Genomic DNA, 25,344 nt, shown 5'->3' with positions numbered 1-25,344 from the left:
TATAGCACTTTATACAATACAGCAAAGAAGCTTCACATTATAAACATGAAAATACTGTAAGTTTTAATATTATAAAGAAATCAGTTTCAGCTACAAAGCAGCTCCAGACAACAGTCATTACTCAGCTAAATATAGTGTCAGTGCAGTTAAATCAATAATATTATGGAATATTAATTATCTTCTGTATGAAAACAATAAAATAAGACAAGATTTCAGTTGCAACGTTTATTCAGAATGACATACAAATAAAAACCGGCTGATTTTGGGGTTTGTGACCGCACAGATTGGCAACAATGATCTGAACATGTGGAATGCTTAAACAGACGTGTCAGTGAACGCTTCGTATCCAGCTGTGGAAGAGACACAGATGTGTAGTTACAGACGCAGGTGAAGGTGATTTCAGTCATAATCGTACGATTGATGCAGTATTTCCCCTGAATAATTAAGAGGCACTTTCTTTCACACCACTTTAACCGTTGAAATGTAGCTGACAAAACCTCTGATTCACTCGCAGAACGAGGGAAAAAATAGTGTAACTGTTCATTTTCACAAGAAATAATGTATACATTGTTTTCTCATTTAATCAGAAGGCTGAAAATATGAATTTGCTTCTCCAAACTTCACTGAGAATCTACCTTCAGGTCATAAGATGGCATTAACATTGATTTATATATTAGCTTTTTATTGTTTGTTGTTTAGAATTGATCTAAACTGCTCCAGAAACCACAATGTCTGCATGTTTTATCCCATTTTTTTGGTTGTAAGAGCTGTAAACATTTCAGAGAATATAAAGTGAACCACGAGGCCTTCATTCGACCCAATAAGAAATTAATATTTGACAAAGTCAGAAAATCAGAGTATTTATTGTGACCTGATGCCCTTCAAATCCTGCGGCCTGATTCTTTGGGTTACAGTGAAGTCATGTTTATACACAAGGGGAAAGAACAAAAAACCCAATATTCAATAAAACCAAAAGGGAATTATTAAACCAAACATCTTTTTTCAGTCAGTTATATGAGCTAAACAAGGCCAAAATATGACGATAAGCTCCCAAAGGCCACAAGCAGGATAAAATGAGTTGAACCATGATCTCCTATCATCTTTATTCGAAACAACTACTTTCATATTAAATTATACAAAAGAAACCAAAAGAAAAGCAGAATAACTGATAGTCTGAGTGTGCGTTCGGCCAACGACTCTGTTCCTTACGCTTACATGGCAGAATTAAATCGATCTTCAGCCCTTTTCCGGAGACGCTCGTGTGAGTCAGAAGGGTTAACGTATGCAGATGCTCCTCCCGCCCCGGTCAGCCGAGGGCCGTGATTGGTTCATGTGTTTTTGCTCCGCCTCCTGAGGCAGACGAGCTGATTGACGGGATCCCAGCGCTCCGGCTCTTCCGTCAGGAGTGAACTGTTCCCTTCAGATACCACATCCCTCCCAAACTCACGCAGCACTCCTGAACACACACACACACACACACACACACACACACACACACACAGACAGTTATTATTAACATATTCCTGCTTTCAGCCATCCAGAGAGCACAAAAAAACTTGCAAAATCAATGTTTAGATAAGTGAGAAATACTTATTCTCAATTAAATTTTAAAGTAATTAAAAAGTAAAAATAAATAAATAGAACAGAATAAAACACGACAAATAAAATAAGATGAACAACATTATGATAACCCTAAAACAAAAACAAAATCAACAAAACACAATAAAACAAAAACTAAAAGCAAAAATAATTGTGTCTGACAGCTGAAAAGTTTGTGTCACCTTGAGCAGTCGGTCCACGTCGGTTTTGGTGACGGCGTCACCGAGTTCCTGTGTGAGGCGCGTCTGGATCACGTTTCTTCTGACGCGATAGTTCTTCATGAAGATCTCGAACAGAACCTGCCGGTGCTGCGGAGGAAAACAGAGCATTCAGCTCAAAAACCTCCTTCAGACTCGTTTGTGCGGATCGACTGGAATCAGATCAGATTCAGCAAGCGTGAACAACAAAAAAAAACATCAAATCCGTGTTGAGCTACATTCATAGATGCTTTGAAATCCTATTCAAATTGCATTTCTGGAAATCCACGGATTCTGCGTCGTTTATGTCATTTTCTCACGCCACATAAAATGTAAACATCAGACGTTATTGGAGACATGCTGAAAATCGCTGCAGAAAGAAGGTTGTGTTGTTGAAAAGTGCCGGACGAGCCAAAAATGACAATATAACGGAGACATGTTTACAGACCAGCGGAGATGATATAAAAACCACAGATTCCAATCGGATACGCAAGTAAAAGGGATTTGGACTGACAGTGTGAAAGTAGTTCACAACATCTAAAGCACCTTGTCAAAGGTTTCTCCGCTCTCCCACAGACCGAAGACCTTCTGCTCGTCCGCCGTGGCACCGCTCTGAGGAGGAAACTACACACACACACACACACACACACACACACCCTTAATCCAATAAGCTTCAGGAACAAAGGACTGAAGCACATCTTAAAATCAAACACATTATCTGAAGCAGCAGGACAGACACGGACATTAATGACTTAAAAGGGAATTAAAGCCCGAAACAAACAAAACAAAAACAATTATTAACCCTCTGATGCACGCTAAATTAATCTTCTTACTTCAAAACAATAATATATAATCATTCCCAATGCTTTCATTTCATCAAACGTGTATTCTGACTTTGTTCACCTTTGGTTAGTTCTTTGGGAACCACATCATAACATTTGTTTCTTTTTAGGTATTAATTTTATAACAAAAATCCAGTGTCCACTAAACATTACTGGAAATCTTGATATACATAAAAATCACAATAAAATATAAACAGGAAACACATGTAGAATTATGGGAAAGGGTCAAATGTAACTGCCTGTGATGGTTTAGATATATACCTAGGGCTGCTCCCTAATATTGACTAATCATTAGTCGACTGTAAGAGGATTAGACGACCAAATATTTATTAGTCAGTCGTAGAGGAAAACACCTCGTGCTGAAGTCACGCAGTCCGTGAGGGACGGATCAGACAGTGAACAGCGGATTCTTGTGGTAATTACAGTGTGTCGGGCAGGAAATCTAAACTTTCGTCTCTCATCCATCGACCTCAAATATGGCTTATCATTTGAAACATGTAAGTAGCGCTCGCTCTAACGTTAACCTAGATTAATATGCGATATTATTCGGCTCATATCCAAGTGTTTGTGTGGAGTGTGAAGCTGAAGTATAGCACGATTATGGAGGCGCCGGCGCGATCACTGGCATTTCTTCTGATAACAGCAGAAACAACTTAAAATACTCCGTCATTTTCGATCATACAGATCATTCAAAACTGCAAAGGATTTACTTTTATTTGTGTAAACTCACAATAACATGAAAATGTTGTGCTTTTGTAAAATAAAGAACACAAACAGGAAGTGCTCTCTGCCGTCTCGATCTCCCTGAACTGGAGCGCGTCACAAAAATGAACTGAAACTCAGCGTATACTTGCCTCACAGACATGAGAAATATATCTATAGAAAGATTGAAATTTCTACTTTTAAATAAACTAATTCAAATAAAAAGAAATACTCTCTGCTTGTGTAATCAGTATCAAAGTGTATTTCTCTCTATAGGCGCGTTCACTGCGGAGATGAGAGTCAGCATCATCAACTTCATCTTTGCAGCGACACTGACTCAGAAAACACTTTATTTATTAATAAATTAAAATTATTTTTTTTTCCCGACACATTGATAATCGGTGGCAGCTTTATGTGTGCTTGAGCTCGAGCTCATTATGGTTTAGTATTCTCCTCAGTATATATTTGAGAAATTAAACGTGCGATTAGTCGATTAATGGCTTGAATGAACGACTACTAGTCGACTAGAAAATCTTTATTTAGGGGCAGCCCTAGATATAACATCACACTCTGAAGGGTTCAATTATATTTAATTATAAATATGATATTAAATATTTTATTTATATATATATATATATATATATATATATATATATATATAAAAATAAAAGTCAGATATTCTAACGCTATTTGCTCTGAAAAAGCTTTAAAAAAATAGTCTAATAATCAAAGGAACCTTTATTTTGATGATCCCGTCACAGTACTTACAGGCACCAGGATCTGTTTACACTGGCTCTGGAGGATGGTGTCCTGCAGCATGCGGTCGGTCACATGTCCGTACGCGGAGTGACCTGTGGGTAAGCTGGCCAGATGCAGGTTAAACAGCCGCTTCACTTCGCTCAGGCACAGAACGTAATGCTTTCTGAAGGTGCTCTGCACAAACTCCTGCAGCTCAGGGGTGAAAGCGTGACCGGCCCCGTGTCCGTTATGAGGGTCCGAGTCCGGAGAGGTAGAGTTAGGGTAACCATTGATGGAGCCGTTCAGGAGCGGGCCTGACGTGTCCATGGGCTCCTCAGAGTCACTCATGGGCTCTTGTTTGACCCGCACCGGAGCACAGGCTTCACCGGAGGAGCCCAGGGGTCGCGACGCCTTCAGTCTGCGAGCGTCCAGCTCTCTCTGCAGGACGGTGTGGCTTTCCCTCGCGTTCTCTCTGGCCGCTTTGAGTCGCTGGTCTCCGCTGACGTGAACCGGATCTGCAGCAACAAACACATCCGTACAGGAGCGTTCAGTATGGGGTCAGTATGATGTTTTAATGCAGCACATTAAACTGATCAAAAACGACCAGAAAGACAATTATAATGTTACAAAAGGTTCTATTTCAAATAAATGCTGTTCTTTTGAACTTTCTATTCATCAAAGAATCATGAAAAATAAAATGTATCACAGTTTCTACAAAAATATGAACCGTTTTCAACATTGATAATAATCATAAATGTTTCTTGATCATCAAATCATCATATTAGAATGATTTCTGAAGGATCATGTGACACTGAAGACTGGAGTAATGATGCTGAAAATTCAGCTTTGATCACAGGAATAAATTACACTTTACTATATATTCACATAGAAAACAGCTGATTTACATAATAATATTTCTGAATTTTACTTTTTTTTTTTTGCATTATTTTGATAAAAAAAAAAAAAAAAAAAAATGCAGCTTTGGCGAGCAGAAGCCTTTTCACAAACAAAAAAACAGCACAAGTAAAAGTCAGAACATACCCATCTGAACATCCTTTTTAGGCACAAAGTCATCTTTGGAGAAGTTGAACACTTTTTCCAACCTGCAATATAGTGTTTATTTAGAAACGAAGAGACTCGTATTAAGATCAAACTGTGTACAATATCTAATACTCTTATTTAGCTAAAGCACTAGCCTGCAAAAAAAAAGAAAAAAGAAAAAAAAAAAAGATAATTTAAATAATTTAAGTCCACTTTTTCAGCTGTCTTGGTTCCAGAAATATTTATCCATTCATTTTCCCACAGGGATTTTTTAAAAGTCTTCATTAAAGAGTTAAAAGCCATAAAACAAGCCAACCAGATACGAGGAGAAACACCTTACAAACTTTGATTTGAAGCAAATAAGTATTTGTATTGATTGAAAATCGAACAAAAAAACAAAACTGTGAACATAAGCTTTGAGGGAAAGAACTACAATCCCATGAAGCATTGCACATGACATGTTGAAATTAAAAATGGAGAAATATCAAATCTATTGCGTTGTCTAAATACCCATACTTGCGGTCTTGGGCACTTGAGAGCGCGTGCACGCGACAGAAAGGAAGTGCGCAAGAATGTCCCATGTCTTAAAAATGCCCAAATGCAGTGCCCTTAATGCACACTAAACCCACACTAAGCGTATCCCATCATGCATTATGTTCGGGAACTCACATGCCCCAAAATCTGTTTTCTGTTGGTTACATAGCGACCACTGAACAGACATTTAGAAGTGTATTTTAAAATGCAAAGTATTGAAAATAATAATTTTAAAAAAAGCAGTAAACATTTGCATTTTTTGCAAGACTATAAAGTGTGTCCCATTGGGTAATCAAAAGTCTTCACGCCTACTTGAACACTTGAGCCAAATACAGGAAATGCGTCACGTAAGTAGACAAGTGGTCAAATGCAAAGACCGCAAGTGTGGGTATTTGGACAGGGCATGTGTCAACTGCAATGCTTCATGGAAGTGGGTGGTTCTTTTGGCGCAATTTGTTAGTTTTGATTCTGATTGGTGGAGATTTCTCTGCAGAATCATGGGTAATGTAGTTTTTCCCACCAGGAATTCTGCTGTTAAACATCATGATTTAAATAAGTTGAAATAATGCGGTTATCATTAATAATCAATTCCCCTACAGAGAAAATGAATGGGATTTCTACTTCCAGAACCCGACTGTTGTGCTCTATTTACTTTGTTTTTTACTAAACACAATAGATGCCCTTCTATACAATGAAAGCACATGATTTTTACTGATAAGCCCAAAAAAAGAAAGAAAAAACAGCACCATAAAGTCCATACGGCTTGTGCACAACAGTTCTGTGAGAGAAACAGGCTGAAAAACTGGAAATGATTGTCATGGGAAGTTTGGATGAGATTTGAGAGCTACAGTGGAGGAATGATTATCAAAACAGTCCTTTTGTCTATCATAGAATAAAGAAAATATGGTGCTAGAACAACATGAGGTGAATAAATGATAAAACTTCTCTTTAAATACAACAAATGATCAAATTCATAAGATCGTAAGAGGCTATTTCATACTTGGACTGAATGCCCAGCCAAAGCATGTGCTGCCGCTGAGCCACATCAGGATGCTTTCTGACAAAATCATGATCTGTGGGCAACAGGAACTCCCAGCCTCGGTTTAATCGAGGGACGGACATCTGCTCCAGGAAGTCCTTCACGTCCTCCGGAGGAAGCTGGAGTCACATGAAAGAGATAACCATCAATACCAGCAGTGCTGATTAACATACATGATTAATGCACAAAAAAAAAAAAAAAAAATCATAATTAACCCTGTAAAGCCTGACATATGAAATAATAATCAGAAAAATCAACTTTCTTGAATATAGAACAATTTATTGGAACTTTAGACTTTTTAATTTGTTGAGTATCATATTTGGTACATCAGGCTTTTATGACAGATGCTGATATTTATATGATGAAATTCTGATGCTTGTACACAGTACAGCAGATACTTACATCAAATCCATATAAATATCAGTCATCTCTATATCTTAGTAAGCTGATTTACAGCGCCATCTTCTGTTGTACTCAAGTAGTGATTATAATTCAGCTCACAAACCTTTATGATGGCAGTGACCTCTTTTCTCATCAGGGTTCGCTCTAGAGTGAATCTCCACATCTGAGAACACAAAGATAAAACACTTTTAGGAAATCAGCAAGCGTAACACATATTATACTACACGTAATGGTAGTGCTCGTCATTACAATCCAAATCATATAAAGCTAAAATACATATTAGTCTCACCACAAAGTCTCGGCCGCGACAGAGCACTTCAGCAGGAACGCCGCTGTGTGAACTGCAGGTGTTCTTGGGATACAGCACGTCACTGGAAGAAATAAATCACAGGATTTTAGCACTTCATGCATCAGCTTCAGATTTGGCATAAACAATGTAAAATGCCTGACCTCTTCACGACCCAGTTGCCCTGGACCAGCAGCGCCACCTGCTGTATGCATCGCAGCACGGAGGTGGAGTCCGTCCCTGACGCCAGCAGCCCCATCAGATTGGCAAACGGCATTACCTTGACTGACAGACAAAGAAAACATCTATATAGAGACTCGTGCTGCATGATATCGGGGAAAACTCAATTGTGATATTTTGTTTTTTAAGTGATATTACGATATAAAAAATAGAGTTTTCACCAGATGATTTGAACAGATACTGTATGATCGGAAAGAATGAATCATTTTAGACTGAATGGGGTGATTATTTTCCAGCATAGACTTTTGTTTGATTTTGTAAATCTGCACAGAAAATAAATATTAAAAAAAGTAAAATTACTTTTTTTTTTTTAATGGCTGAATGATTTACAAAAAAACTTCACAGTAATAAAAATATTTTTTGAAAGATTATTGGAGTATGTTTTACAACAAAATACTATTTCTGTCTTTCCACTTCAAAATATCAAGTTTAATTTAATGTTACTTGCATTTCTATTTACTAGCAATTTCTGTGTGAAAATAGTTTTGAAACAAATCCTACACCATTTTTTTTTTTGAAAATTATTTTATAACACTTCAGTTTTCATGTGCCACATTTCCACTGTTTTTCAATATGACTATAAAATGATGATTTTATTGTGATTATCAAATAAAAATATTAAATAAAATAAGAAATATATTGTAATAACCAGTGTTAATAGTAGAAGTAATTACTTTTTTTTTACTGCAAAATTACAATACCAATATTTAAGTCTTGATTTCTTCACTGAAAATGGAAGCGCATACATTAATTAAATTGCAGCCTGCATGATTTGACAATCGCACTAAACCATATTGCGATATCTATTTTATGCGGCCCTAATAGAGACAGAAAAAATAGACCATAAACAATAGCGTAACCCAAGCTGACCGTTCTTCATCAGCGTCTTGACCTGATCACCCAGAGGCAGGGTGCGGAGTTGAGCCATGGAGAGAACGTTACTGGGACCCATGGGCTTCACGCTAGAGAACGAGACACAAAATAAGATCAGAAAACATCTGAAAAATTCAATGCATCCTACAGAAAGTTCCTCTACTTACACTTTTTCTTCAGCCAGAGGCGGCATGAGCATGGACAGATATTCACTGAGGAGAGAACAAAAACATCAGATGAACACCAATAGCAAAACACACACTTTACAGGAGGAATTAAACACATCAGTGTCCATCATGGGTGAAATCAACAGAGCTTCACTCCATGCACTAACCGTGGTGTTTTCACCAGCTCTGTGTTTTCTGTGGTGTCCATGGCCTGGCAGTAAAGATACTGGCGCTCATGCTCAGAACGGCCGTCCTACAGAAGCAATCACAATAAATGAGGATTCATGCATAATAACAGGGTTCCCACTCTTTCATGGACACCAGATTCAAGGACTTTTTAAAGCACAGTTTATTTTATATCAAGCACCTATCAAATTCACATCCCAGCATATGGAGCGTCATGAAAGACCTCTTAGAGTACTTTACATTTTAACCTATTGCATTTGCATCCTTTTTAACCCGGAAGAGGTACAGAATCATTTGTACATTCATTTTGGAAATATATTAAAACCGTTTGCAGCTTCCTTATCTCTAATGTTAACAATCTTTCCACACTAGTTTTGGTTTTCATTTTTTAATGAATCATTACTTGAGTAAAAACATTATTATATAGAGAGAATATTGTAAAAATACATTTTGCAATTGAGTGAAAAAAATTATATGGGTTATAAGGATTATATGGATCGTAATTGTGTCTTATAAAGTCAGAATATATACAATATATTATAGATATAATCTTGCAATTCTGAGAAAAAAAAAAGTCAGAATTGATAGATATAAATGAGCACTTCTGAGAAAAATAAATCAAATTGCAATTTATATCTCACAATTCTGACTTTATAAGACACAATTGTGAATTTAGGGTAGAGTGGGGGAAAACGCCCCCTATGGGGAAACTAACTCTACATAATATGCATAATATTCTTATTAATAAGTAGGGGTGGGCGATATGGCAAAAATATCACGATTCATGATTTGATCACAAATCTTTTTCATGTTGATTTTACTATTTTGCCAGTAACTGAGCAGTACAGTCAAACTAATTTCCCTATATATTAAAAAAGTAGCCTTACAAGGTAACAAAATATTAAAGAAAAAAAGAATGACAGACTTTCAGCCCAAAGTGATAAAAATACTAATTTATAAGTTTCTTGTTAAAGCTACTGTATTAAAGAAATTTTTTAAAAAAAGTAGGAAATTCTGTCATTATTTACTCACCGTAGAAGTTGTTTTAAACCCGAATAAATTTATTCTCTTGAACAGTTTTTTTTTTTTTTTTTGAAGAATGTGGGAAACCAAACAGTTGCTGGTCCCCAGTGAGCTCCATAGTAGGGAAGAATAATGGGTACCAGCAAATGTTTGGTTACCCACGTTCTTCAAAATATGTTCTCCTGTGTTCAGCACAAGACAGAAATTAATACAGGTCTGGATCAACTTTAGAGTGAGTAAATAAAGACAGAATTTTCATTTTTGGTTGAACTATCCCTTTAAGGACATGTCACAGCATGTGTTGTCTGTCCCTTTAAGGCTCAGGCGCGCATCTAATTTATTGACACGCATTCGACTGTTTACTTGGCATTTACACTTAACCGATGGTGTAAACCTGTTGTGTTTTTGACGGTATTAACAGAGTAAAATGCAAATGATAACACTGTCCAGCAAATGCAGCGTTTGACAGGCTTTTTAGAGTGTGCGCGCTTCGGGTGTATCCACTCAGAAAAGCATGTGTTTAACCGGCAAGGCTTTAAAACTCATGCAAAAATAAACTTTTGTGAACTGCAGTGTTCTGTGAGTATAACTCTACCGCTGTGTTAGCATGTGATGTGAATGTATGTTGCTTTGTACTACACAGTATGTTGAGACAGAGGCGCCAGGACTGCAACTAACACGATGCAACGTTATTTCTTCAAAAGCAGATCGGAGACCTTTTAATCATCCACAATCAAAATTGCACACCTCTATAAAGCCGCCTTTCCACTGCACACAACATTCGCATCCGATTGTCTCATTTCGCCCCCTAGCGGAAGTCGCACGGAACTTTGAAATTGGTCGTGAAGAAACCGTTCCTCTCTGCTTTTCACCATGGTAAACAACGATTTTAATGAATGTAACGTTAATGCATGTATGAATATATCCAAAATGTACTTCAAATTTAATTCAAGCACTTTCAAGGACCAATATGTTTTCAAGTACTTTCCAGGCCTTGAATTCATGTGTCTGAAATCCAAGTACTTTCAAGGCGCGTGGGAACCCTGATCATAAACATGCACAGTACTGTTATTGTGGACACTTTAAAATACTGTTATTGATTCTAGATGCCTGATTAAAAAATTGCTTAGATTTTTTTTTTTAGAATGCATTTTTATACTGTGTAAAAGAGCTGCTGAATGACAATTTATCAAATAAAACAAAAATTGCATATGTTTTTTATGTACATCTTGGCATTTCCATCCAGTGTTTATATCCCTAAATTCACAAAAATAATGTGTGAATAGAAACACAGCTAATGGTGCAGGGCAAAGATTTGTTGCTTTTGACTTCTGTTTGTTCTGTAGCTGAGAATCACACTGAGATTAGTGTGCCAGGATGTGTGGGTCATGTGATCACTCTCACCTTCAGACCGTGGTAGTGCAGGTGAACCCAGGGCTCTTCAGCCTGTTTCTTCTGCAGGAACTCGTACGACTGGATACGGCGCTGGCGGGCCTGCTCTGACTCCGGGCGGGAAAACCTCACCTGGTTAAAGGGCAAGAAAACAATAAGAGGAGTGAGCACAAAACACACAGTGACTGCATTCTGTTCAAAAACAAAAAACAACCGCATGAAGTCTTACAGTGATTTGTTTAACGTCTTCTTCTGCTTCATCCTGAGAAGAGTCTCCAGCTGTACGGACACATTCGTTAGTTAATAATAATAATAATGTATCTAACACACTGGTCATAATTCCATCACCTTACAACTAAGATTAATAAATGATTTACAAGTAATAAACTAATGTTTTATTTTTTATATGGAATATTAGTGTTTTTTATAAATGATTTATCGGTGCACATCATCGTTTTAAATTCATGTTTCTGGTAATCTTAAATCAGAATATCTTCTCCTCCCTCTTGCAGCATCTCTTCTCTTCTCTGATGACGAGGGCGGGGCAACCTGTCACTCACATGAGATCCACCAATAGCAAACCACAACCATCCAATCAATTCCCCACAGACAAAATCAAGCCCCGCCCTACATTTGTTCTTGTTTGAGAAGCGTTTCACTTTAATATACGATACAATAGAGGAGAAAAGAGCGCAACTTCCCTTTCATGCGACTTTAAGATCAAATCAGACATGATAGTGTAAAAATAGTGACCCCAAAACGCCTCCTGACCTTCATTGGCCGCCTCTCTTTCTCTGTGTTTAGTATCAGCTTTATCCAAGTATGTGAAGCTCGGTCTCATCTGCAGGATTCCTTGCAGCGGCGTGAGATGAAGCTCTCCTGCCAACAACACATCAATAACAGCTCATCACTTTACAATACTTGACACTTATGCTAATCCAAGACTTTATTTCTACATAATAAATTACCTTTGTGGAACACGGCTGCAGCGTAGCGGGACGTGTTCGTGGTTGCCTGGATTGATGAGAACGTTTGCTTGTCCATCATTTTCCTTTAAGAAGAAGGAAAAGATTAAAACTAATAACACCAATGTTCGGTTCTAAGCACCAGAAAGCTGATGTTCCTCACGTCGAATAAACGTTGGTGTCTTCGGAGGACGTGCCGTCCACATTGAGGGCGATCTGCTCCCCTTTACTGCGGCAGTAGTTCGGACTCATGGTATCCATCGCAACCTCAAGTTCAACCTGGATATGAGGAGGGAAAACGTGACCTCTGTGCTTTTAAAGAGGAGTCACTTCAGAAACTAGGAGTGAAAACCAGCTTACTTTCTGCTGCTTGGGTTTAATTCTGGCCGCCAGATGAGTCGCATTATTGTAGCTCATGGTTGCAGGACGCACCGGATACTAGAGGAGAAACGTTTAAAACATGTACAACAATAAGTTATGTAACTAGTGGCATTTCATCACGATCAGTCAATAACCAAAACTGCTCTGGCATTTTTATTAATTACAAAATTCTAGCCTTGTCTATAAACAAACACTTTCTGCAAAATAAATATTGTGCAAAATAATCCACAGCTCAAAAAGATGCATTAAACTGATCAAAAGTGACAGGATAAGCTTCAGATACGTGGTTAAACACGTACAACAAAAATGTCATAATGTGTTTTTGGAGATTATTCATGTGAACACAGTTGTGTCTTAAATAAACGTACACAGTCGAGAAATAAAACGCATGTGTATCAGTATATTGGATCTGTACAGCTCTTAAAGTGACAGCAGCCTAATAAACCTGCTGGTGTCTGTCATTAATGATAATATATGAAAAATAAAGGAAAATCACTCTCTGATCTTGATTGAATAACTTAAGTAGCTTTAATAAGGATTAATCTATATTTAATATGTACAGTTAGACTATGCAGTGTTATTTTTCAAGCGACGAGAATACGTTTTGAGTGCAAAAACAAAACAAAAATAACGATAACTTCTCATACGTTGTTTACGTCCAGCGCTTCCAGGTTCTACGTCAGAACGGCGACTCATTATTGGCCGGCTCCTGCGTCAGCATCACATACATGCGTCATGCTGATCACGTGATCAGGTTTGGCCAATACTGAGCCGGCGTTCGGACGTAAACACGGAAGCTTCACTGTGTTACTGCGTCACCTGCGTAAGATAATGACAGGAAAGAGAAGAGATTGTTGAATAAAGTCGTTATTTTTGTTTTGTTTTAGCGCACAAAAAGTATTCTCGTCTCTTCATAACATTAAGGTTGAACCACTGCAGTCACATGACTGTTTTAACGATGTCTTTAGTACCTTGAAAGTGTTGATTATATTGCTGTCTATGGACGAGTCATAAACCTCTCGGATTTCATCAAAAATATCTTAATTTGTGTTCTGAAGATGAACGAAGGTCTTACGGGTGTGGAACAACATGAGGGAGAGTAATTAATGACAGAAATTTTATATTTGGGTGAACTTTTTTTGTTTTTAATGTCCATTTTGTTTTTTGTTGTCTTATTGTATTGCTGACTGTTTGTCTTCTGTAATTATTTTGACAACCTTTTACATTACATGTACATTAGTTACCCTAGTATTAGTTTTCGATAATTCAGAAATTTCACTAATATTTCAAATTACTCATATCTTGAAATAAGACTGATCGTATTGCCCACCAATAATCGTGATTTCAATATTGACCAAAAATAATCGTGATTGTGACACTGAAGACTGGAGTAATGATGCTGAAAATTCAGCTTTGATCACAGGAATAAATTACACTTTACTATATATTCACATAGAAAACAGCTGATTTACATTGTAATAATATTTCACATTTTTACTGTATTTTTGATCAAATAAACAGCCTTGGTGAGTCTTACCAACCCAAACTTTTGAACGCTAGTCTAACATTTTTATGTACAACATCATTAATATCAGCTGATATCAGTTTTGACATTGGACGACCGTGAGCTATAACCTTCTTCTGCGTGATTATTATCTGCCATTCTTACCTGGAACAAATACAGCTTTTCCACGAGACTTCTGGCCAGATACACGTCAATCTAACGAGAGAAAGAGAGAGAGAGAGAATGAAGGTAGATGCTCAACAGTGACACTGCAGTTTGATCATCCTGTAGAAGTTCAACATGTCCTTTGACCTCTTGTATGATTGGATCGTCATCGTCTCCGCTGGCCATAATGAAGACAGATGAAGAAACCACTGCTGGAAGACTTCAAACCTGTAAACACAAGAGAACGCTATGAAGCAGAACACCAAAACACTGTGATAGTGAACATATGGGTCAAAAAACACAATACTGGTGATTATCTTATCCATGTTACCAACAACCCGAGACCAACATTGTGTTTATACACATATATATGAAAATATTGTGCTAGTAAATATATATCTATACTCACACACATACAAACACACTATATAAAGAGAAAGAGACATATAAAGTCATAATTACGACTATAAATATAAATTCTCATAAGTTAAACTTTACACACACACACACACACATTATATAACTCATGTCATCTACTCAATTGTCAATCAATCACTATTTGTCATGATAATTAGCAGAATGATGCAAGAGCGAGCAACACGACACTGACGACCAGCAGCTTTAAAACAAACACGAACACAAAAAGTTACATTAAAATTAAAAGTAAAAATGCTAAAAATAAACACTTATGAAGGGAAACTGCCAGAGTCGGCAAACGACACATGCTAAGAAGCGCTAGCGGCTCCTCAGAGACACATCACGGCCCGCGTCACGACGATCACGGCAAATTTCATAACATTTGCGATCTGTATGTGTTTATATTCATGTTCTTTGTGCGCGTGAAACTTTTGATACAACATTGTCAGCGCCAGCATGCCGTGAACTCACTGACACACACACCGAGGCCTCGACTGATCCACTAAACCATCAAACCCTGCAGCTGAAGGTGAGATCTGACCTGTGGCTGACCGCCGCTCGTGCTCGACCTCTTCACTCAGTCCGAGACGCTCGAGCCTCTTCAGCTCTGTGTGTGGAGGAGACGAGCTGTCTCTGCTGCTGCCATGATGATCATCACAGCGCTGCAGGCAAACACGTGGGGAGGAGCCGTGTGCGCTCGCCACAATCCCACCATGCACTGCGGCCGCGACACACTGGCCGCGTCACAAATCCCTCCTAGAGCGGTATACCTAGGGAGCTTGCTGTGTCGTGGAAAATCATGATTCAACTAGCTGTACATGTGCTGAAAGACATTATTTGCCGCTGCTATTACAATTCCAAACATATTATATTAACATGCACGTCATGTGTGAAAATATTAGGCATATTTAATTGTTTATTAGCATACATTAGTCTTAGTCAAGACAAAAATGTTTCAAAATGTTTTAAGAGAACAAATTCAAAAATGTCATTTTCACCACTCCACTCTCACAGAAACTTATTAAATATAAAAATTAAACTCGATGCATGTGCTGATGTATGGAGGGCCATTTCCGCCACAAAAGAAAAAATCATGATTTCATAATTATGACATAAAAATCGAAAGAATGACATACTAATCATATGCAGAGATGAAAAGTCGGAATTATGACATACTAAGTTGAAATTATGACTTAAATTGTCACAATTATGACATAATTATGGCATGAAGTCAAAATTGTGACTTAAAAAGTAATATTTATGACGAAAAAGTCATAGTTATAACAGACATAATTTCACATTTTCGTCCCATAATTTGACAAAATGTCAAAATTGAGTGTTATAATTTTTACATTTTATTTAAATTTTGATGTCATAATTAGTGATTGACAATTAATTTTTATGTTATATGATAAAGTCATCATTTCAACTTTTTCTCATTATTATGACATAAAAAGTAAAGTATATGAAATAAAAACACATAATTTTGACTTTTTATTTCATCATTTTGACTTGAAATTATGACATAAAAAGTCAAAATGTCAATATATTTATATATTTAATTTTTTATAATTACCGAATGACTTAGTGTCATAATGAATTTTTGTCATAATTATGAAAGATAAAGTCATAATTTCAACTTTTTTATCACATAATTCGACTTTTTCCTCATTATTATGACTTTGTGATTATGACATAAATGTAAAATAAATGAAAAAAGTAAAAAATTGACAGTCATAATTTTGTATAAGTAAAATATATGAATATATTGACACATAATTTTGACTTTTTGTCATAATTTCAAGTCAAAATTATGAGTTTCAATATATTCATATATTTTACTTATGTCATAATTACTGAATGACTTAGTATGTCATAATGAATTTTTGTTATAATTATGAGAAAGTCTTGATATCAACTCTTTATCATTATTATTACTGTGATTATAACATAAAAAAAGGAAATATAAGAAATAAAAAGTAAAAGTTGACACTCAATGACTTGAAATTATGACAGAAAGTCAAAATTGTGAGTGTCAATATATTCATATATTTAACTTTTTATGTAAATATTACGGAATGACTTAGTATGCCATAATTATGATTTTTTTGTCATAATTATGATTTACTAAAACGTGTGGTGGAAATGTGCTTCAATAATGATGAGCAATAACACAAACTGAACAAACTGTAAGAGTTTTATCTGTAGAGTTTCTAAATGACATTTTTTCACAACAAAGACTGTCGTTTCATCATTAGTTTTATATTATTTTATATTATTTGTTCATAGTTGCTTTGATCTAAATTACAGTATCTTTATAATGAATAATTCAGAGAGCAATATTACATCATTTCTACATGTTCAGCACATCAACACAAACACACAAACAATCACTTTTCATTTCAGCAACTTTATTTCATAAGTGTAATACTGACTAATTAAAGGATATGGTTTGTTGCGTATCATGTGAAATCATTCCGAACACTTTTTCCAGCTTTCCAGATATGGAAATTGAAACCCTAAAACTACTGTAATCTGGTCAACACTGAAATGTTTCGACATGGTGGATTTAATACAACTTTTACTGTAGATGTTTCTACTCTTACTAATACTGAAGGTAAATTGCTTTTTTTATACAAATTTCAAACGATGAATTTCAAAATCAGTTTCACTCCTTTTCGAGTGAAAGTATATCATCAGTTCTGCATTCACAGACAAGGTGAAGGGATTGTTCTACATCAGCCTCTTATTTATTTCAATGATGAACATGATTTTGTGTATAACTGCATACAATGATCTGCATCTCTCAGCGACGCCACCTGCTGGCAGTCAGACCTGACTGAAATAGGAACATGAAGATGGAGAAGGACTTCAGGTGTCCCGAAAGCTAACGGGAGGAAACTCCTGTTCGTCATCCAGACGCAGCGGTCCGTCCGCAAACTCGTGTTCTGGGATCAGCTCTCCTCTCTTCGCTCCTCCATCCTCAGAGTATCCTGAAGGAAAAGTGGATCATTGAGACACCGTCATTTACCTTTATGAGAAGCACTGAAACAACAGACCCAGACATGTGATATGCTCTTGTCAGATGTACCCGTGAGGGAGCTGGAGGACGGAGAGTCTTGATTCCTGCTCGTGGCAACAGTTGCTGCGTAGGATGGACTTCCGACCTCGAGCTCCGACGCCGCTGGACCTTCATCAGCACTTTCGTACAGTCTATTGGACGAATTAAATGCAAAATTATCTTGAGATTTGACCATCAACTACTCAAGGTTCAAAAGCTTTGGTCTAATTTATCCAGTCAAGAGTTTCACAGAATCACATTCCTTTGCTAAATTACTGCGTACACACAAAGTTTTATTAAACTTTTTATAAGTTTGGCCGTTCATTTACATGATAACTGTGTTTTGGGGGCCTGAAAATGCAAACAAAGTGCAAGTTTTTGAAAACGATACTGTTATCGTCTCCGTGAAAACTACAAAATTGCAAATTTGTGTAACGTCATGCACATGCGTATTACATGTTCAGTCTATAGGTGCTTGGTGATTCTTTATAAAGTGACATCGCCATCTACTGGCCTGGCAGCAGAATACAGCGATTTTAGTCGTTTTCGAGGATCCGTGTGAACGGGATCGTTTTGAAATCCTTGTCGTCTGTATGTGAAAAATGCAAAGGAAAAAGTACAGTTGTCGTGTAAACATAAATCCTAAGGAAAAACATGCACCAGATCAATAAATTGTGTGGCGGCAATAATTTTAAGAAATTATATATTTTATAGTTTATTATTCATCAAATTAGACAAAAAAAAAAAATGTAAATGAATTGTATATTTTATGGTTTATTGTGAATCAAATTGGACAAAAACTGTAAATCGATTATATAGTTTATGATGTAATATAAATTAAATTGGACAAAAAACTAAATCAATGACATTTTATGGTTTATTGAGAATCAAATTGGACAAAAAAAATGTAAATCAATGCAGATTATGATTTTTGAAACCAATGAATGTAATCTACCTGTGCTTCTTGACTAAAGGACAGTCTCCTCCTTCCTGCGGATCTACATTGTAGATGTAGAGATGACCATCTAATGAAGCCACCAGAAGACGTGGAACCTTCTGGATCCTGCGGGCAATGACGTATCAGCACAGACAACAACATCTGCACATGATCATAACATCAGTAGCACACATGTATGAGACTCACATGGAGAGAGCGGATATATTCTTCATGCCTGCCGCGCCGAGGCGAACGGTAGCAAACGCTCGGTCCTGATGCATCATGTCCGACACCTGAGAGGGAAGGTAAGTGCTGGCGGCAGAAAACATCTTCCCCATGTATCCAGACCATGATGGAGACTCCTGACTGTGTTCATGAGAGACACATGACATCATGAAGCATGGAAGTCCATTAACTGCTCTTTTAACACGGTAGGGCAAGAATCACAATTATTTTGTTTAAAATAGAGATTATGATTCTTCCACGATTCTGAACAGATAACAACAAAATAACATAATTTACTAGCGGTTCTGACAAAGTTTTTTTGAACAAATCTCTTGAATGAATGATTTAATGACTCACTCATAAAGTCTTCACTTGTTTCATTACTGGATGAATCAGCATTTTTGAGCAAATCTCTTGAATGACTGATTCAATGACTCACTCATAAAGTCTTCACTTGTTTCATTACTGGATGAATCAGCATTTTTGAACAAATCTCTTGAATGAATGATTCAATGACTCACTCATAAAGTCTTCACTGGTTTCATTACTGGATGAATCAGCATTTTTGAACAAATCTCTTGAATGAATGATTCAATGACTCACTCATAAAGTCTTCACTTGTTTCATTACTGGATGAATCAGCATTTTTTAACAAATCTCTTGAATGAATGATTCAATGACTCACTCATAAAGTCTTCACTTGTTTCATTACTGGATGAATCAGCATTTTTTAACAAATCTCTTGAATGAATGATTCAATGACTCACTCATAAAGTCTTCACTGGTTTCATTACTGGATAAATCAGTGTTTTTGAACTAATGTCTTGAATGATCTAATGACAAAAACATTTTTTTAACAGTCACTTTATCACCACCTACTGGTGTAATGATGTAATTGATACAATCTTTATTTGAAGCATCAAGTTACTTGGTGATTTACTCTATTTCGATCGCTACTGTAGACATCAGTGTTTATATCTGAACTTTAAACTTTTATCCCAGTACTTCTGTGATAATCTGAATTATTGTAAGACAGAAATAATGATACTGTGATGTTGAATAGACTGTTTGTGAAGCTGTTTCATATCTATACATGACAACGGCTCTCTCTGGCTCAGAACGCAGATCTGAATGTTCGCTGTGATCGGAGTTGTCAAACGTTTAATAGACATCGTTGTCATAAGATCGCGTGGGAGTTTGAATCGAGACTGTGATCTTTTAACGATTAATCGTAAAGCTCTGCTGTATTTATGCACATCATCATCCGTGATGCAGTGTACATGTTTTGTGATTGGTTGTTGTTGTATGTACCTGGGTCTATGATGCTCCAGTCTGAAGATATGAACAGTCTCTGTGTTACTGGAGGCGCATAGAAACTGTGCGTCGGCACTGAACGACAAGGAACTGATGCTGACATACCTGAACACAAAGACAGGGAACACATCCTCCAGGTGTGAATACTATTGTTTAAATTATAGATGTTTCTGTCTTAAAACACACTTTTCACACTCTCAGTGGTTTTTTCAATTTAAAATGTTCGTTTTTGGATTTTTGGAATAAAATAGCCTTAGGGTTAATTTCATAGCTAGCTGTTCATGCACAATTACAATTACATATTTGCCATTTTAAATTTTAAGATTGAAAGTGTAAAACATTAATATCTATACCAGGATTTTTGATGCCTAGGACCCCCAAATTAAGTCATCTTTCCAAAAAAAAAAAAATTATGGAAGCTATATAGATCCATGTATAAATGTCATTTACACTGTTTGAGGAAAAATATAAAGTTTGACATTGTAAAGACAGCACTTTTTTAAACTTTTCATTGCTATATATAAACAGTATATATTAAATTAATTATAATTAAAACAAAAGGGGTTTTTTTCAATATGAAACGATGTGCACTGTGAAAAGTGCTATACAAATAAACTTGAAATGAACTGGACTAATATCTCTTACCTCTTCATCCCTCTGCGGAATTCAAACAGTTTGTCTCCGTCAGGTACGCTGAAGACTCGTATAACAGTGCCCTGGGGTATCATCACACAATCACAACATGGTCAGAATCATGATATTGAGGATATTTGAGATACAACCTTCTCTGACTCACTTTTTCAGAAGCAGTGGCCAGACTGGTTCCTGAAGCGTTGAATGAGATGGCGGCCACATGACTGGCATGGGCAGAGATCACAGTCACCTCATTCTGAAATAATCAGAGTGGAGAGGTTTAACTCAACTGGAAGGTTTGTCAATATATGTTGGCTTGAGAAAGCCTGACCAGAAAGTTTTAAACGCTTGAAGGTTTGAAGGTTTTGATGACCTATCAGAAAACAGACAGACAGATAGACAGATAGATAGATAGATAGACAGATAGACAGATAGATAGATAGGGTATTTTAGCATGTTGCTAACATGTTTCAGCACATTTCTAACATGTTTTAGCATGTTGCTTTAGCACATGATATAGCATGTTGTTAACATGTTTCTAACATGATTTAGCATGTTTCTAGCATATGATTTAACACGTTGCTAGCTTTATTTAACACATTGATATCATGATTTAACACTTTGTTAGCATTTTTAACATGTTTTAGCATGCTTCTAACATTAATTAGCACATTGCTAACATTGTTAATATTTTTCTATGTGAATTAGCACATTGCTAACATGGTATAGCATGTTGTTAACATGTTTCTAACATGTTTCTGGTATATGATTTAACACGTTGCTAGCATTATTTAACACATTGCTATCATGATTTAACACTTTGCTAACGTTTTAGCATGTTTCTAGCATCAATTAGCCCATTGCTAACATGTTTTATCATGTTGCTAACATGATATAACACATTGCTAGCATGTTTCTAATGTGATTTAACATGTTGCTAGCATGTTTCTAGCATGAATTAGTAAATTGCTAACATGTTGCTAGCATGATTTAGCATGATTTAGCATTTTTCTTACATGATTTGGGACGTTGCTATCATGAATTAACTCTTTGCTAGCATTTTTAGAACATTAGCAATTAGCAAATTGCTAGCATGTTTTAACATGTTACTAGCATGATTTAACATTGTTGTTAGCATTTTCGTACATGATTTAACACATTGCTATCATGATTTAACTCTTTGTTAGCATTTTTATCATGTTTCTATCATTAATTAGCAAATTGCTAGCATGTTTTAACATTTCTAACACATTGCTAGCATGTTTCAAAAGTGATTTAACATGTTGTTAAAATGTTTCTAGCATTAATAAGCAAATTGCTAACATGTTGGTAGCATGATTTAACATGTTGCTAGCACATTTCTTTCAAGAATTAGCATACTGGTAGCATGTTGCTAGCATAATTTAGCATTTGTTAGCATTTTTCTTACATGATTTGGGACATTGTTATCAAGATTTAACTCAAAATAGCAATTAGCAAATTGCTAGCATGTTTTAACATGTTTTAACATGCTTCTAACATCAATTAGCACATTGCTAACATGATTTAGCACACTGTTAACATTTTTCTACGTGAATTAGCACATTGCTGACATGGTATAGCATGTTGTTAACACGTTTCTAGTATATGATTTAACACATTGCTATCATGATTGAACTCTTTGTTAGCATTTTTAACATGTTTCTAGCATCAATTAGCAAATTGCTAGCATGTTTTAGCGTTGCTAACACATTGCTAGCATGTTTCGAATGGAATTTAACATGTTAAAATGTTTCTAGCATTAATAAGCAAATTGCTAACATGTTGTCATAGATATATATCTATAACATGTTGTTTGCATGATTTAACATGTTGCTAGCACATTTCTTCCAAGAATTAGCATATTGCTAACATGGATTAACACATTGCTAGCATATTTTAACATGATTTAACATCATTGTTAGCATTTTTCGAACATGATTTAGCACATTGTTTTAGCATGTTTCTAGCGTGAATTAACACAATGCTAAGAAATTTTAGCATGTTTCTAACATGTGAGATAGTAATAGTGCGCTTCGCTTCTCAATAAGTTTAAATAGCTTTCTCAAGTCAACATACTGAGCTCTGCTTTCCTTTTAAAGAAACATTTACCAGATTCACAGCATCATACAGAGTAATCTCTCCAGCGGTGAAGCTCCCAGGATACGCCAGGTATGAGTTGGAATGATTGACAGATAATGCGCAGAGACCTGGCAGAATGAAAGGATTTACAGATCATTCCGGCCCAGTTTAACCCCGAATACAGACACATTCTGATCACTGACGGTTCACCTTTGGGGTTTGGTGGCGTGTTGAGAAGAGACTTCAGGAGCTTCATGTCCTTGATGTTATGGATGTACAAGGCCTCCTCCAAACACACTACGAGTCTCTGAAATATAGTAAAATATTTGATCAAAAATACAGTAAAAACAGCGAAATATTATTCCAGTGTAAATCAGCTGTTTTCTATGTGAATATATAGTAAAGTGTAATTTATTTCTGTGATCAAAGCTGAATTTTCAGCATCATTACTCCAGTCTTCAGTGTCACATGATCCTTCAGAAATCATTCTAATATGATGATTTGCTGCTCAAGAAACATTTATGATTATTATCAACAGTTCATATTTTTGTGGAAACTGATTTGTCAGGAATATCTGATTAACAGAAAGTTCAAAAGAACAGCATCTATTTGAAAGAGAATAAGAGTATTAATTTCTTTCATACTTATGTTGAGTTAAATGTGTGGCGTACCTGACGGTTGAGCTTGACCGCGAGGATGTTGTTGGAGTAGCTGTAGTTACAGATCTCTGTGCCCTTCTTGAAATGGTAGATGTTCATCCGGAACGGAGTAGATCTGCTCACGACCACCATCAGACTGCTGGAGAAGAGCCGCTCCGCCACACACACATCAGGGCTCTCGACTGACCACACAGAGACGGACAAACAGCTTCACACACAGTGGCCACATTGAGTATTTCACACATTTAAATTTTACATTACAAAGAAGACAAAAAGTGATTGAATGTCACTGTGCTTAGATACAAAATGCAGCTGTTCATGTTCATGGTCTGAGATGACCTGACCCTTGCCTTGCTTCTGTTTATTTTACAATCTTCCCAAAATGCTGCAGCAATCAAATGTGACGTCAAAGACCTTGTGGCCAAATGTTTGGCTTGCATATTAATATGATTGCATAATTTTGAAGCAGTTTTCTGTACCTCCTTGATGAATGCAATCCATTCTGTCAACAGAGGACAGAGAGAAAAGCCTGTAGCCATTCTTACCACCAACAGCCAAAGACCTGAAATATAGATAGATAGATAGATAGATAGATAGATAGATACGTTTCAATGCAAATGAAGCTTAAATGTCATGTGATATGGAATAACTGTCTAGTTTTTAAGATCATACGGATCTCGAAAGGTTTCATATGCGCGCTCACGTTGTGTCCTGGTTGAAGGAAGCGCAGAAGAGTCTCTGGAGTTCCGGAGATCCATCAGAACTCTGCCTGTTTGGGGAAGAACCGGATCTTCGCACCTTCTCTCCGGTTCGGAACTCTGGGATCGGTTCGATCATCCCAAAACTGCCCCACTCAGCACTGACGCTTGGCTAGTATATGTCAATAAATTGTGGCAGTTTTGCTTTCAAAGAAAATTACATGTTGGGCAACTAATTATTGTTTTTAAGGTTATTATTATTATTACATGCTCGATTAACAACGTCCAGTTGCTGACACGCACAGTGTTCAGTTTGAGCAAAACAAAAACCAGCTGACTGATGCGATTACGTCATAGAGCCATGGGGAATCTTATTGGTTAAGGAAAACGTCTGTCTCGATACTGCTCGAAAGCTGTGTCTGATTGGCTCACACTTGCGCCTGGAGGACGGCCAGTGGGCGTGGCTTTTGAAAAGCCGCTGGTGATTGGCCGCTTTCACTCTCAATAACAGCACGAGGAATTGTTTTGGTCGAATGAGTCGGGTGAAATGTCTCACTTAAACAAACACACACGCGTCCAACACACTGGACACATTTGTTTAGGATTTTCTGACTTTTCAGTGTTTCTGCACAACTCAGAGCATGTTGTTTAGTCGTTTGTCCAATGATTTTTTTCTTAAAATCGGAAATGGCAGCAGCTTTTTTAATGATCCCATATTTTTACCTGGCGTATTTATCTTTGTACAGATGTTAGAGAATATTGCTATCATGAAGGGGGAAATATTCACGTTTAACAGCAGAATTCCTGGTGAAAACTACATTACCCAGGATTCTACTCAAAATCTCCACCAATCAGAGAATCGCGCCAAGTAAAGCATTGCGAAAATAAATAGCTGCCTTTTAAATTTTATGATGGGGGTCAGTGAAATCTGAAATATTGAAAACACCTGGGTCCAGTTGCATAAAATTCTCAGAATAGCCCTCGAGGTAGTCCTCTAATTAGTTTATATAAGACTTTTTTTTTT

General features: G+C 36.6%; 2 protein-coding genes across 3 annotated transcripts; both read right to left on the bottom strand.

Moving 5' to 3' along the window:
• Positions 1-210: 210 nt before the first annotated feature.
• Positions 211-15,421, bottom strand: polr3e (polymerase (RNA) III (DNA directed) polypeptide E). The gene is made up of 21 exons (XM_051914944.1): positions 15,235-15,421; positions 14,424-14,504; positions 14,277-14,327; positions 12,587-12,664; positions 12,390-12,505; positions 12,230-12,312; positions 12,033-12,140; positions 11,491-11,540; positions 11,274-11,393; positions 8,828-8,913; positions 8,661-8,705; positions 8,491-8,582; positions 7,545-7,665; positions 7,384-7,465; positions 7,198-7,257; positions 6,654-6,811; positions 5,120-5,181; positions 4,109-4,593; positions 2,343-2,420; positions 1,782-1,907; positions 211-1,456 (listed from the first exon to the last, which is right to left on the bottom strand). Exons 2-21 carry the CDS (start codon positions 14,460-14,462, stop codon positions 1,400-1,402), a joined length of 2,097 nt encoding a protein of 698 aa, XP_051770904.1. The 5' UTR covers positions 14,463-14,504; positions 15,235-15,421; the 3' UTR covers positions 211-1,399.
• A 1,666-nt stretch (positions 15,422-17,087) lies between these two features.
• Positions 17,088-24,664, bottom strand: LOC127524058 (WD repeat domain phosphoinositide-interacting protein 1). Of its 2 annotated transcripts, XM_051915384.1 has the most exons (13): positions 24,326-24,664; positions 24,102-24,184; positions 23,635-23,804; positions 23,174-23,270; positions 22,994-23,091; positions 21,027-21,119; positions 20,876-20,946; positions 20,228-20,335; positions 18,899-19,057; positions 18,710-18,817; positions 18,269-18,343; positions 17,785-17,906; positions 17,088-17,686 (listed from the first exon to the last, which is right to left on the bottom strand). In XM_051915384.1, the coding sequence occupies exons 1-13, from the start codon at positions 24,457-24,459 to the stop codon at positions 17,565-17,567; spliced, it is 1,440 nt and encodes a 479-aa protein (XP_051771344.1). In that variant the 5' UTR covers positions 24,460-24,664; the 3' UTR covers positions 17,088-17,564. The 2 variants fall into 2 exon arrangements, with proteins under 2 accessions (XP_051771344.1, XP_051771345.1); XM_051915385.1 differs by lacking the exon at positions 18,269-18,343 and having other exon boundaries at positions 24,326-24,663.
• Between the last annotated feature and the right edge of the window lie 680 nt (positions 24,665-25,344).

This window comes from Ctenopharyngodon idella, chromosome 12, assembly GCF_019924925.1.
Source record: "Ctenopharyngodon idella isolate HZGC_01 chromosome 12, HZGC01, whole genome shotgun sequence".
NCBI lineage: Eukaryota > Metazoa > Chordata > Actinopteri > Cypriniformes > Xenocyprididae > Ctenopharyngodon > Ctenopharyngodon idella.
This window is presented reverse-complemented; position numbering and strand designations above follow the sequence as displayed.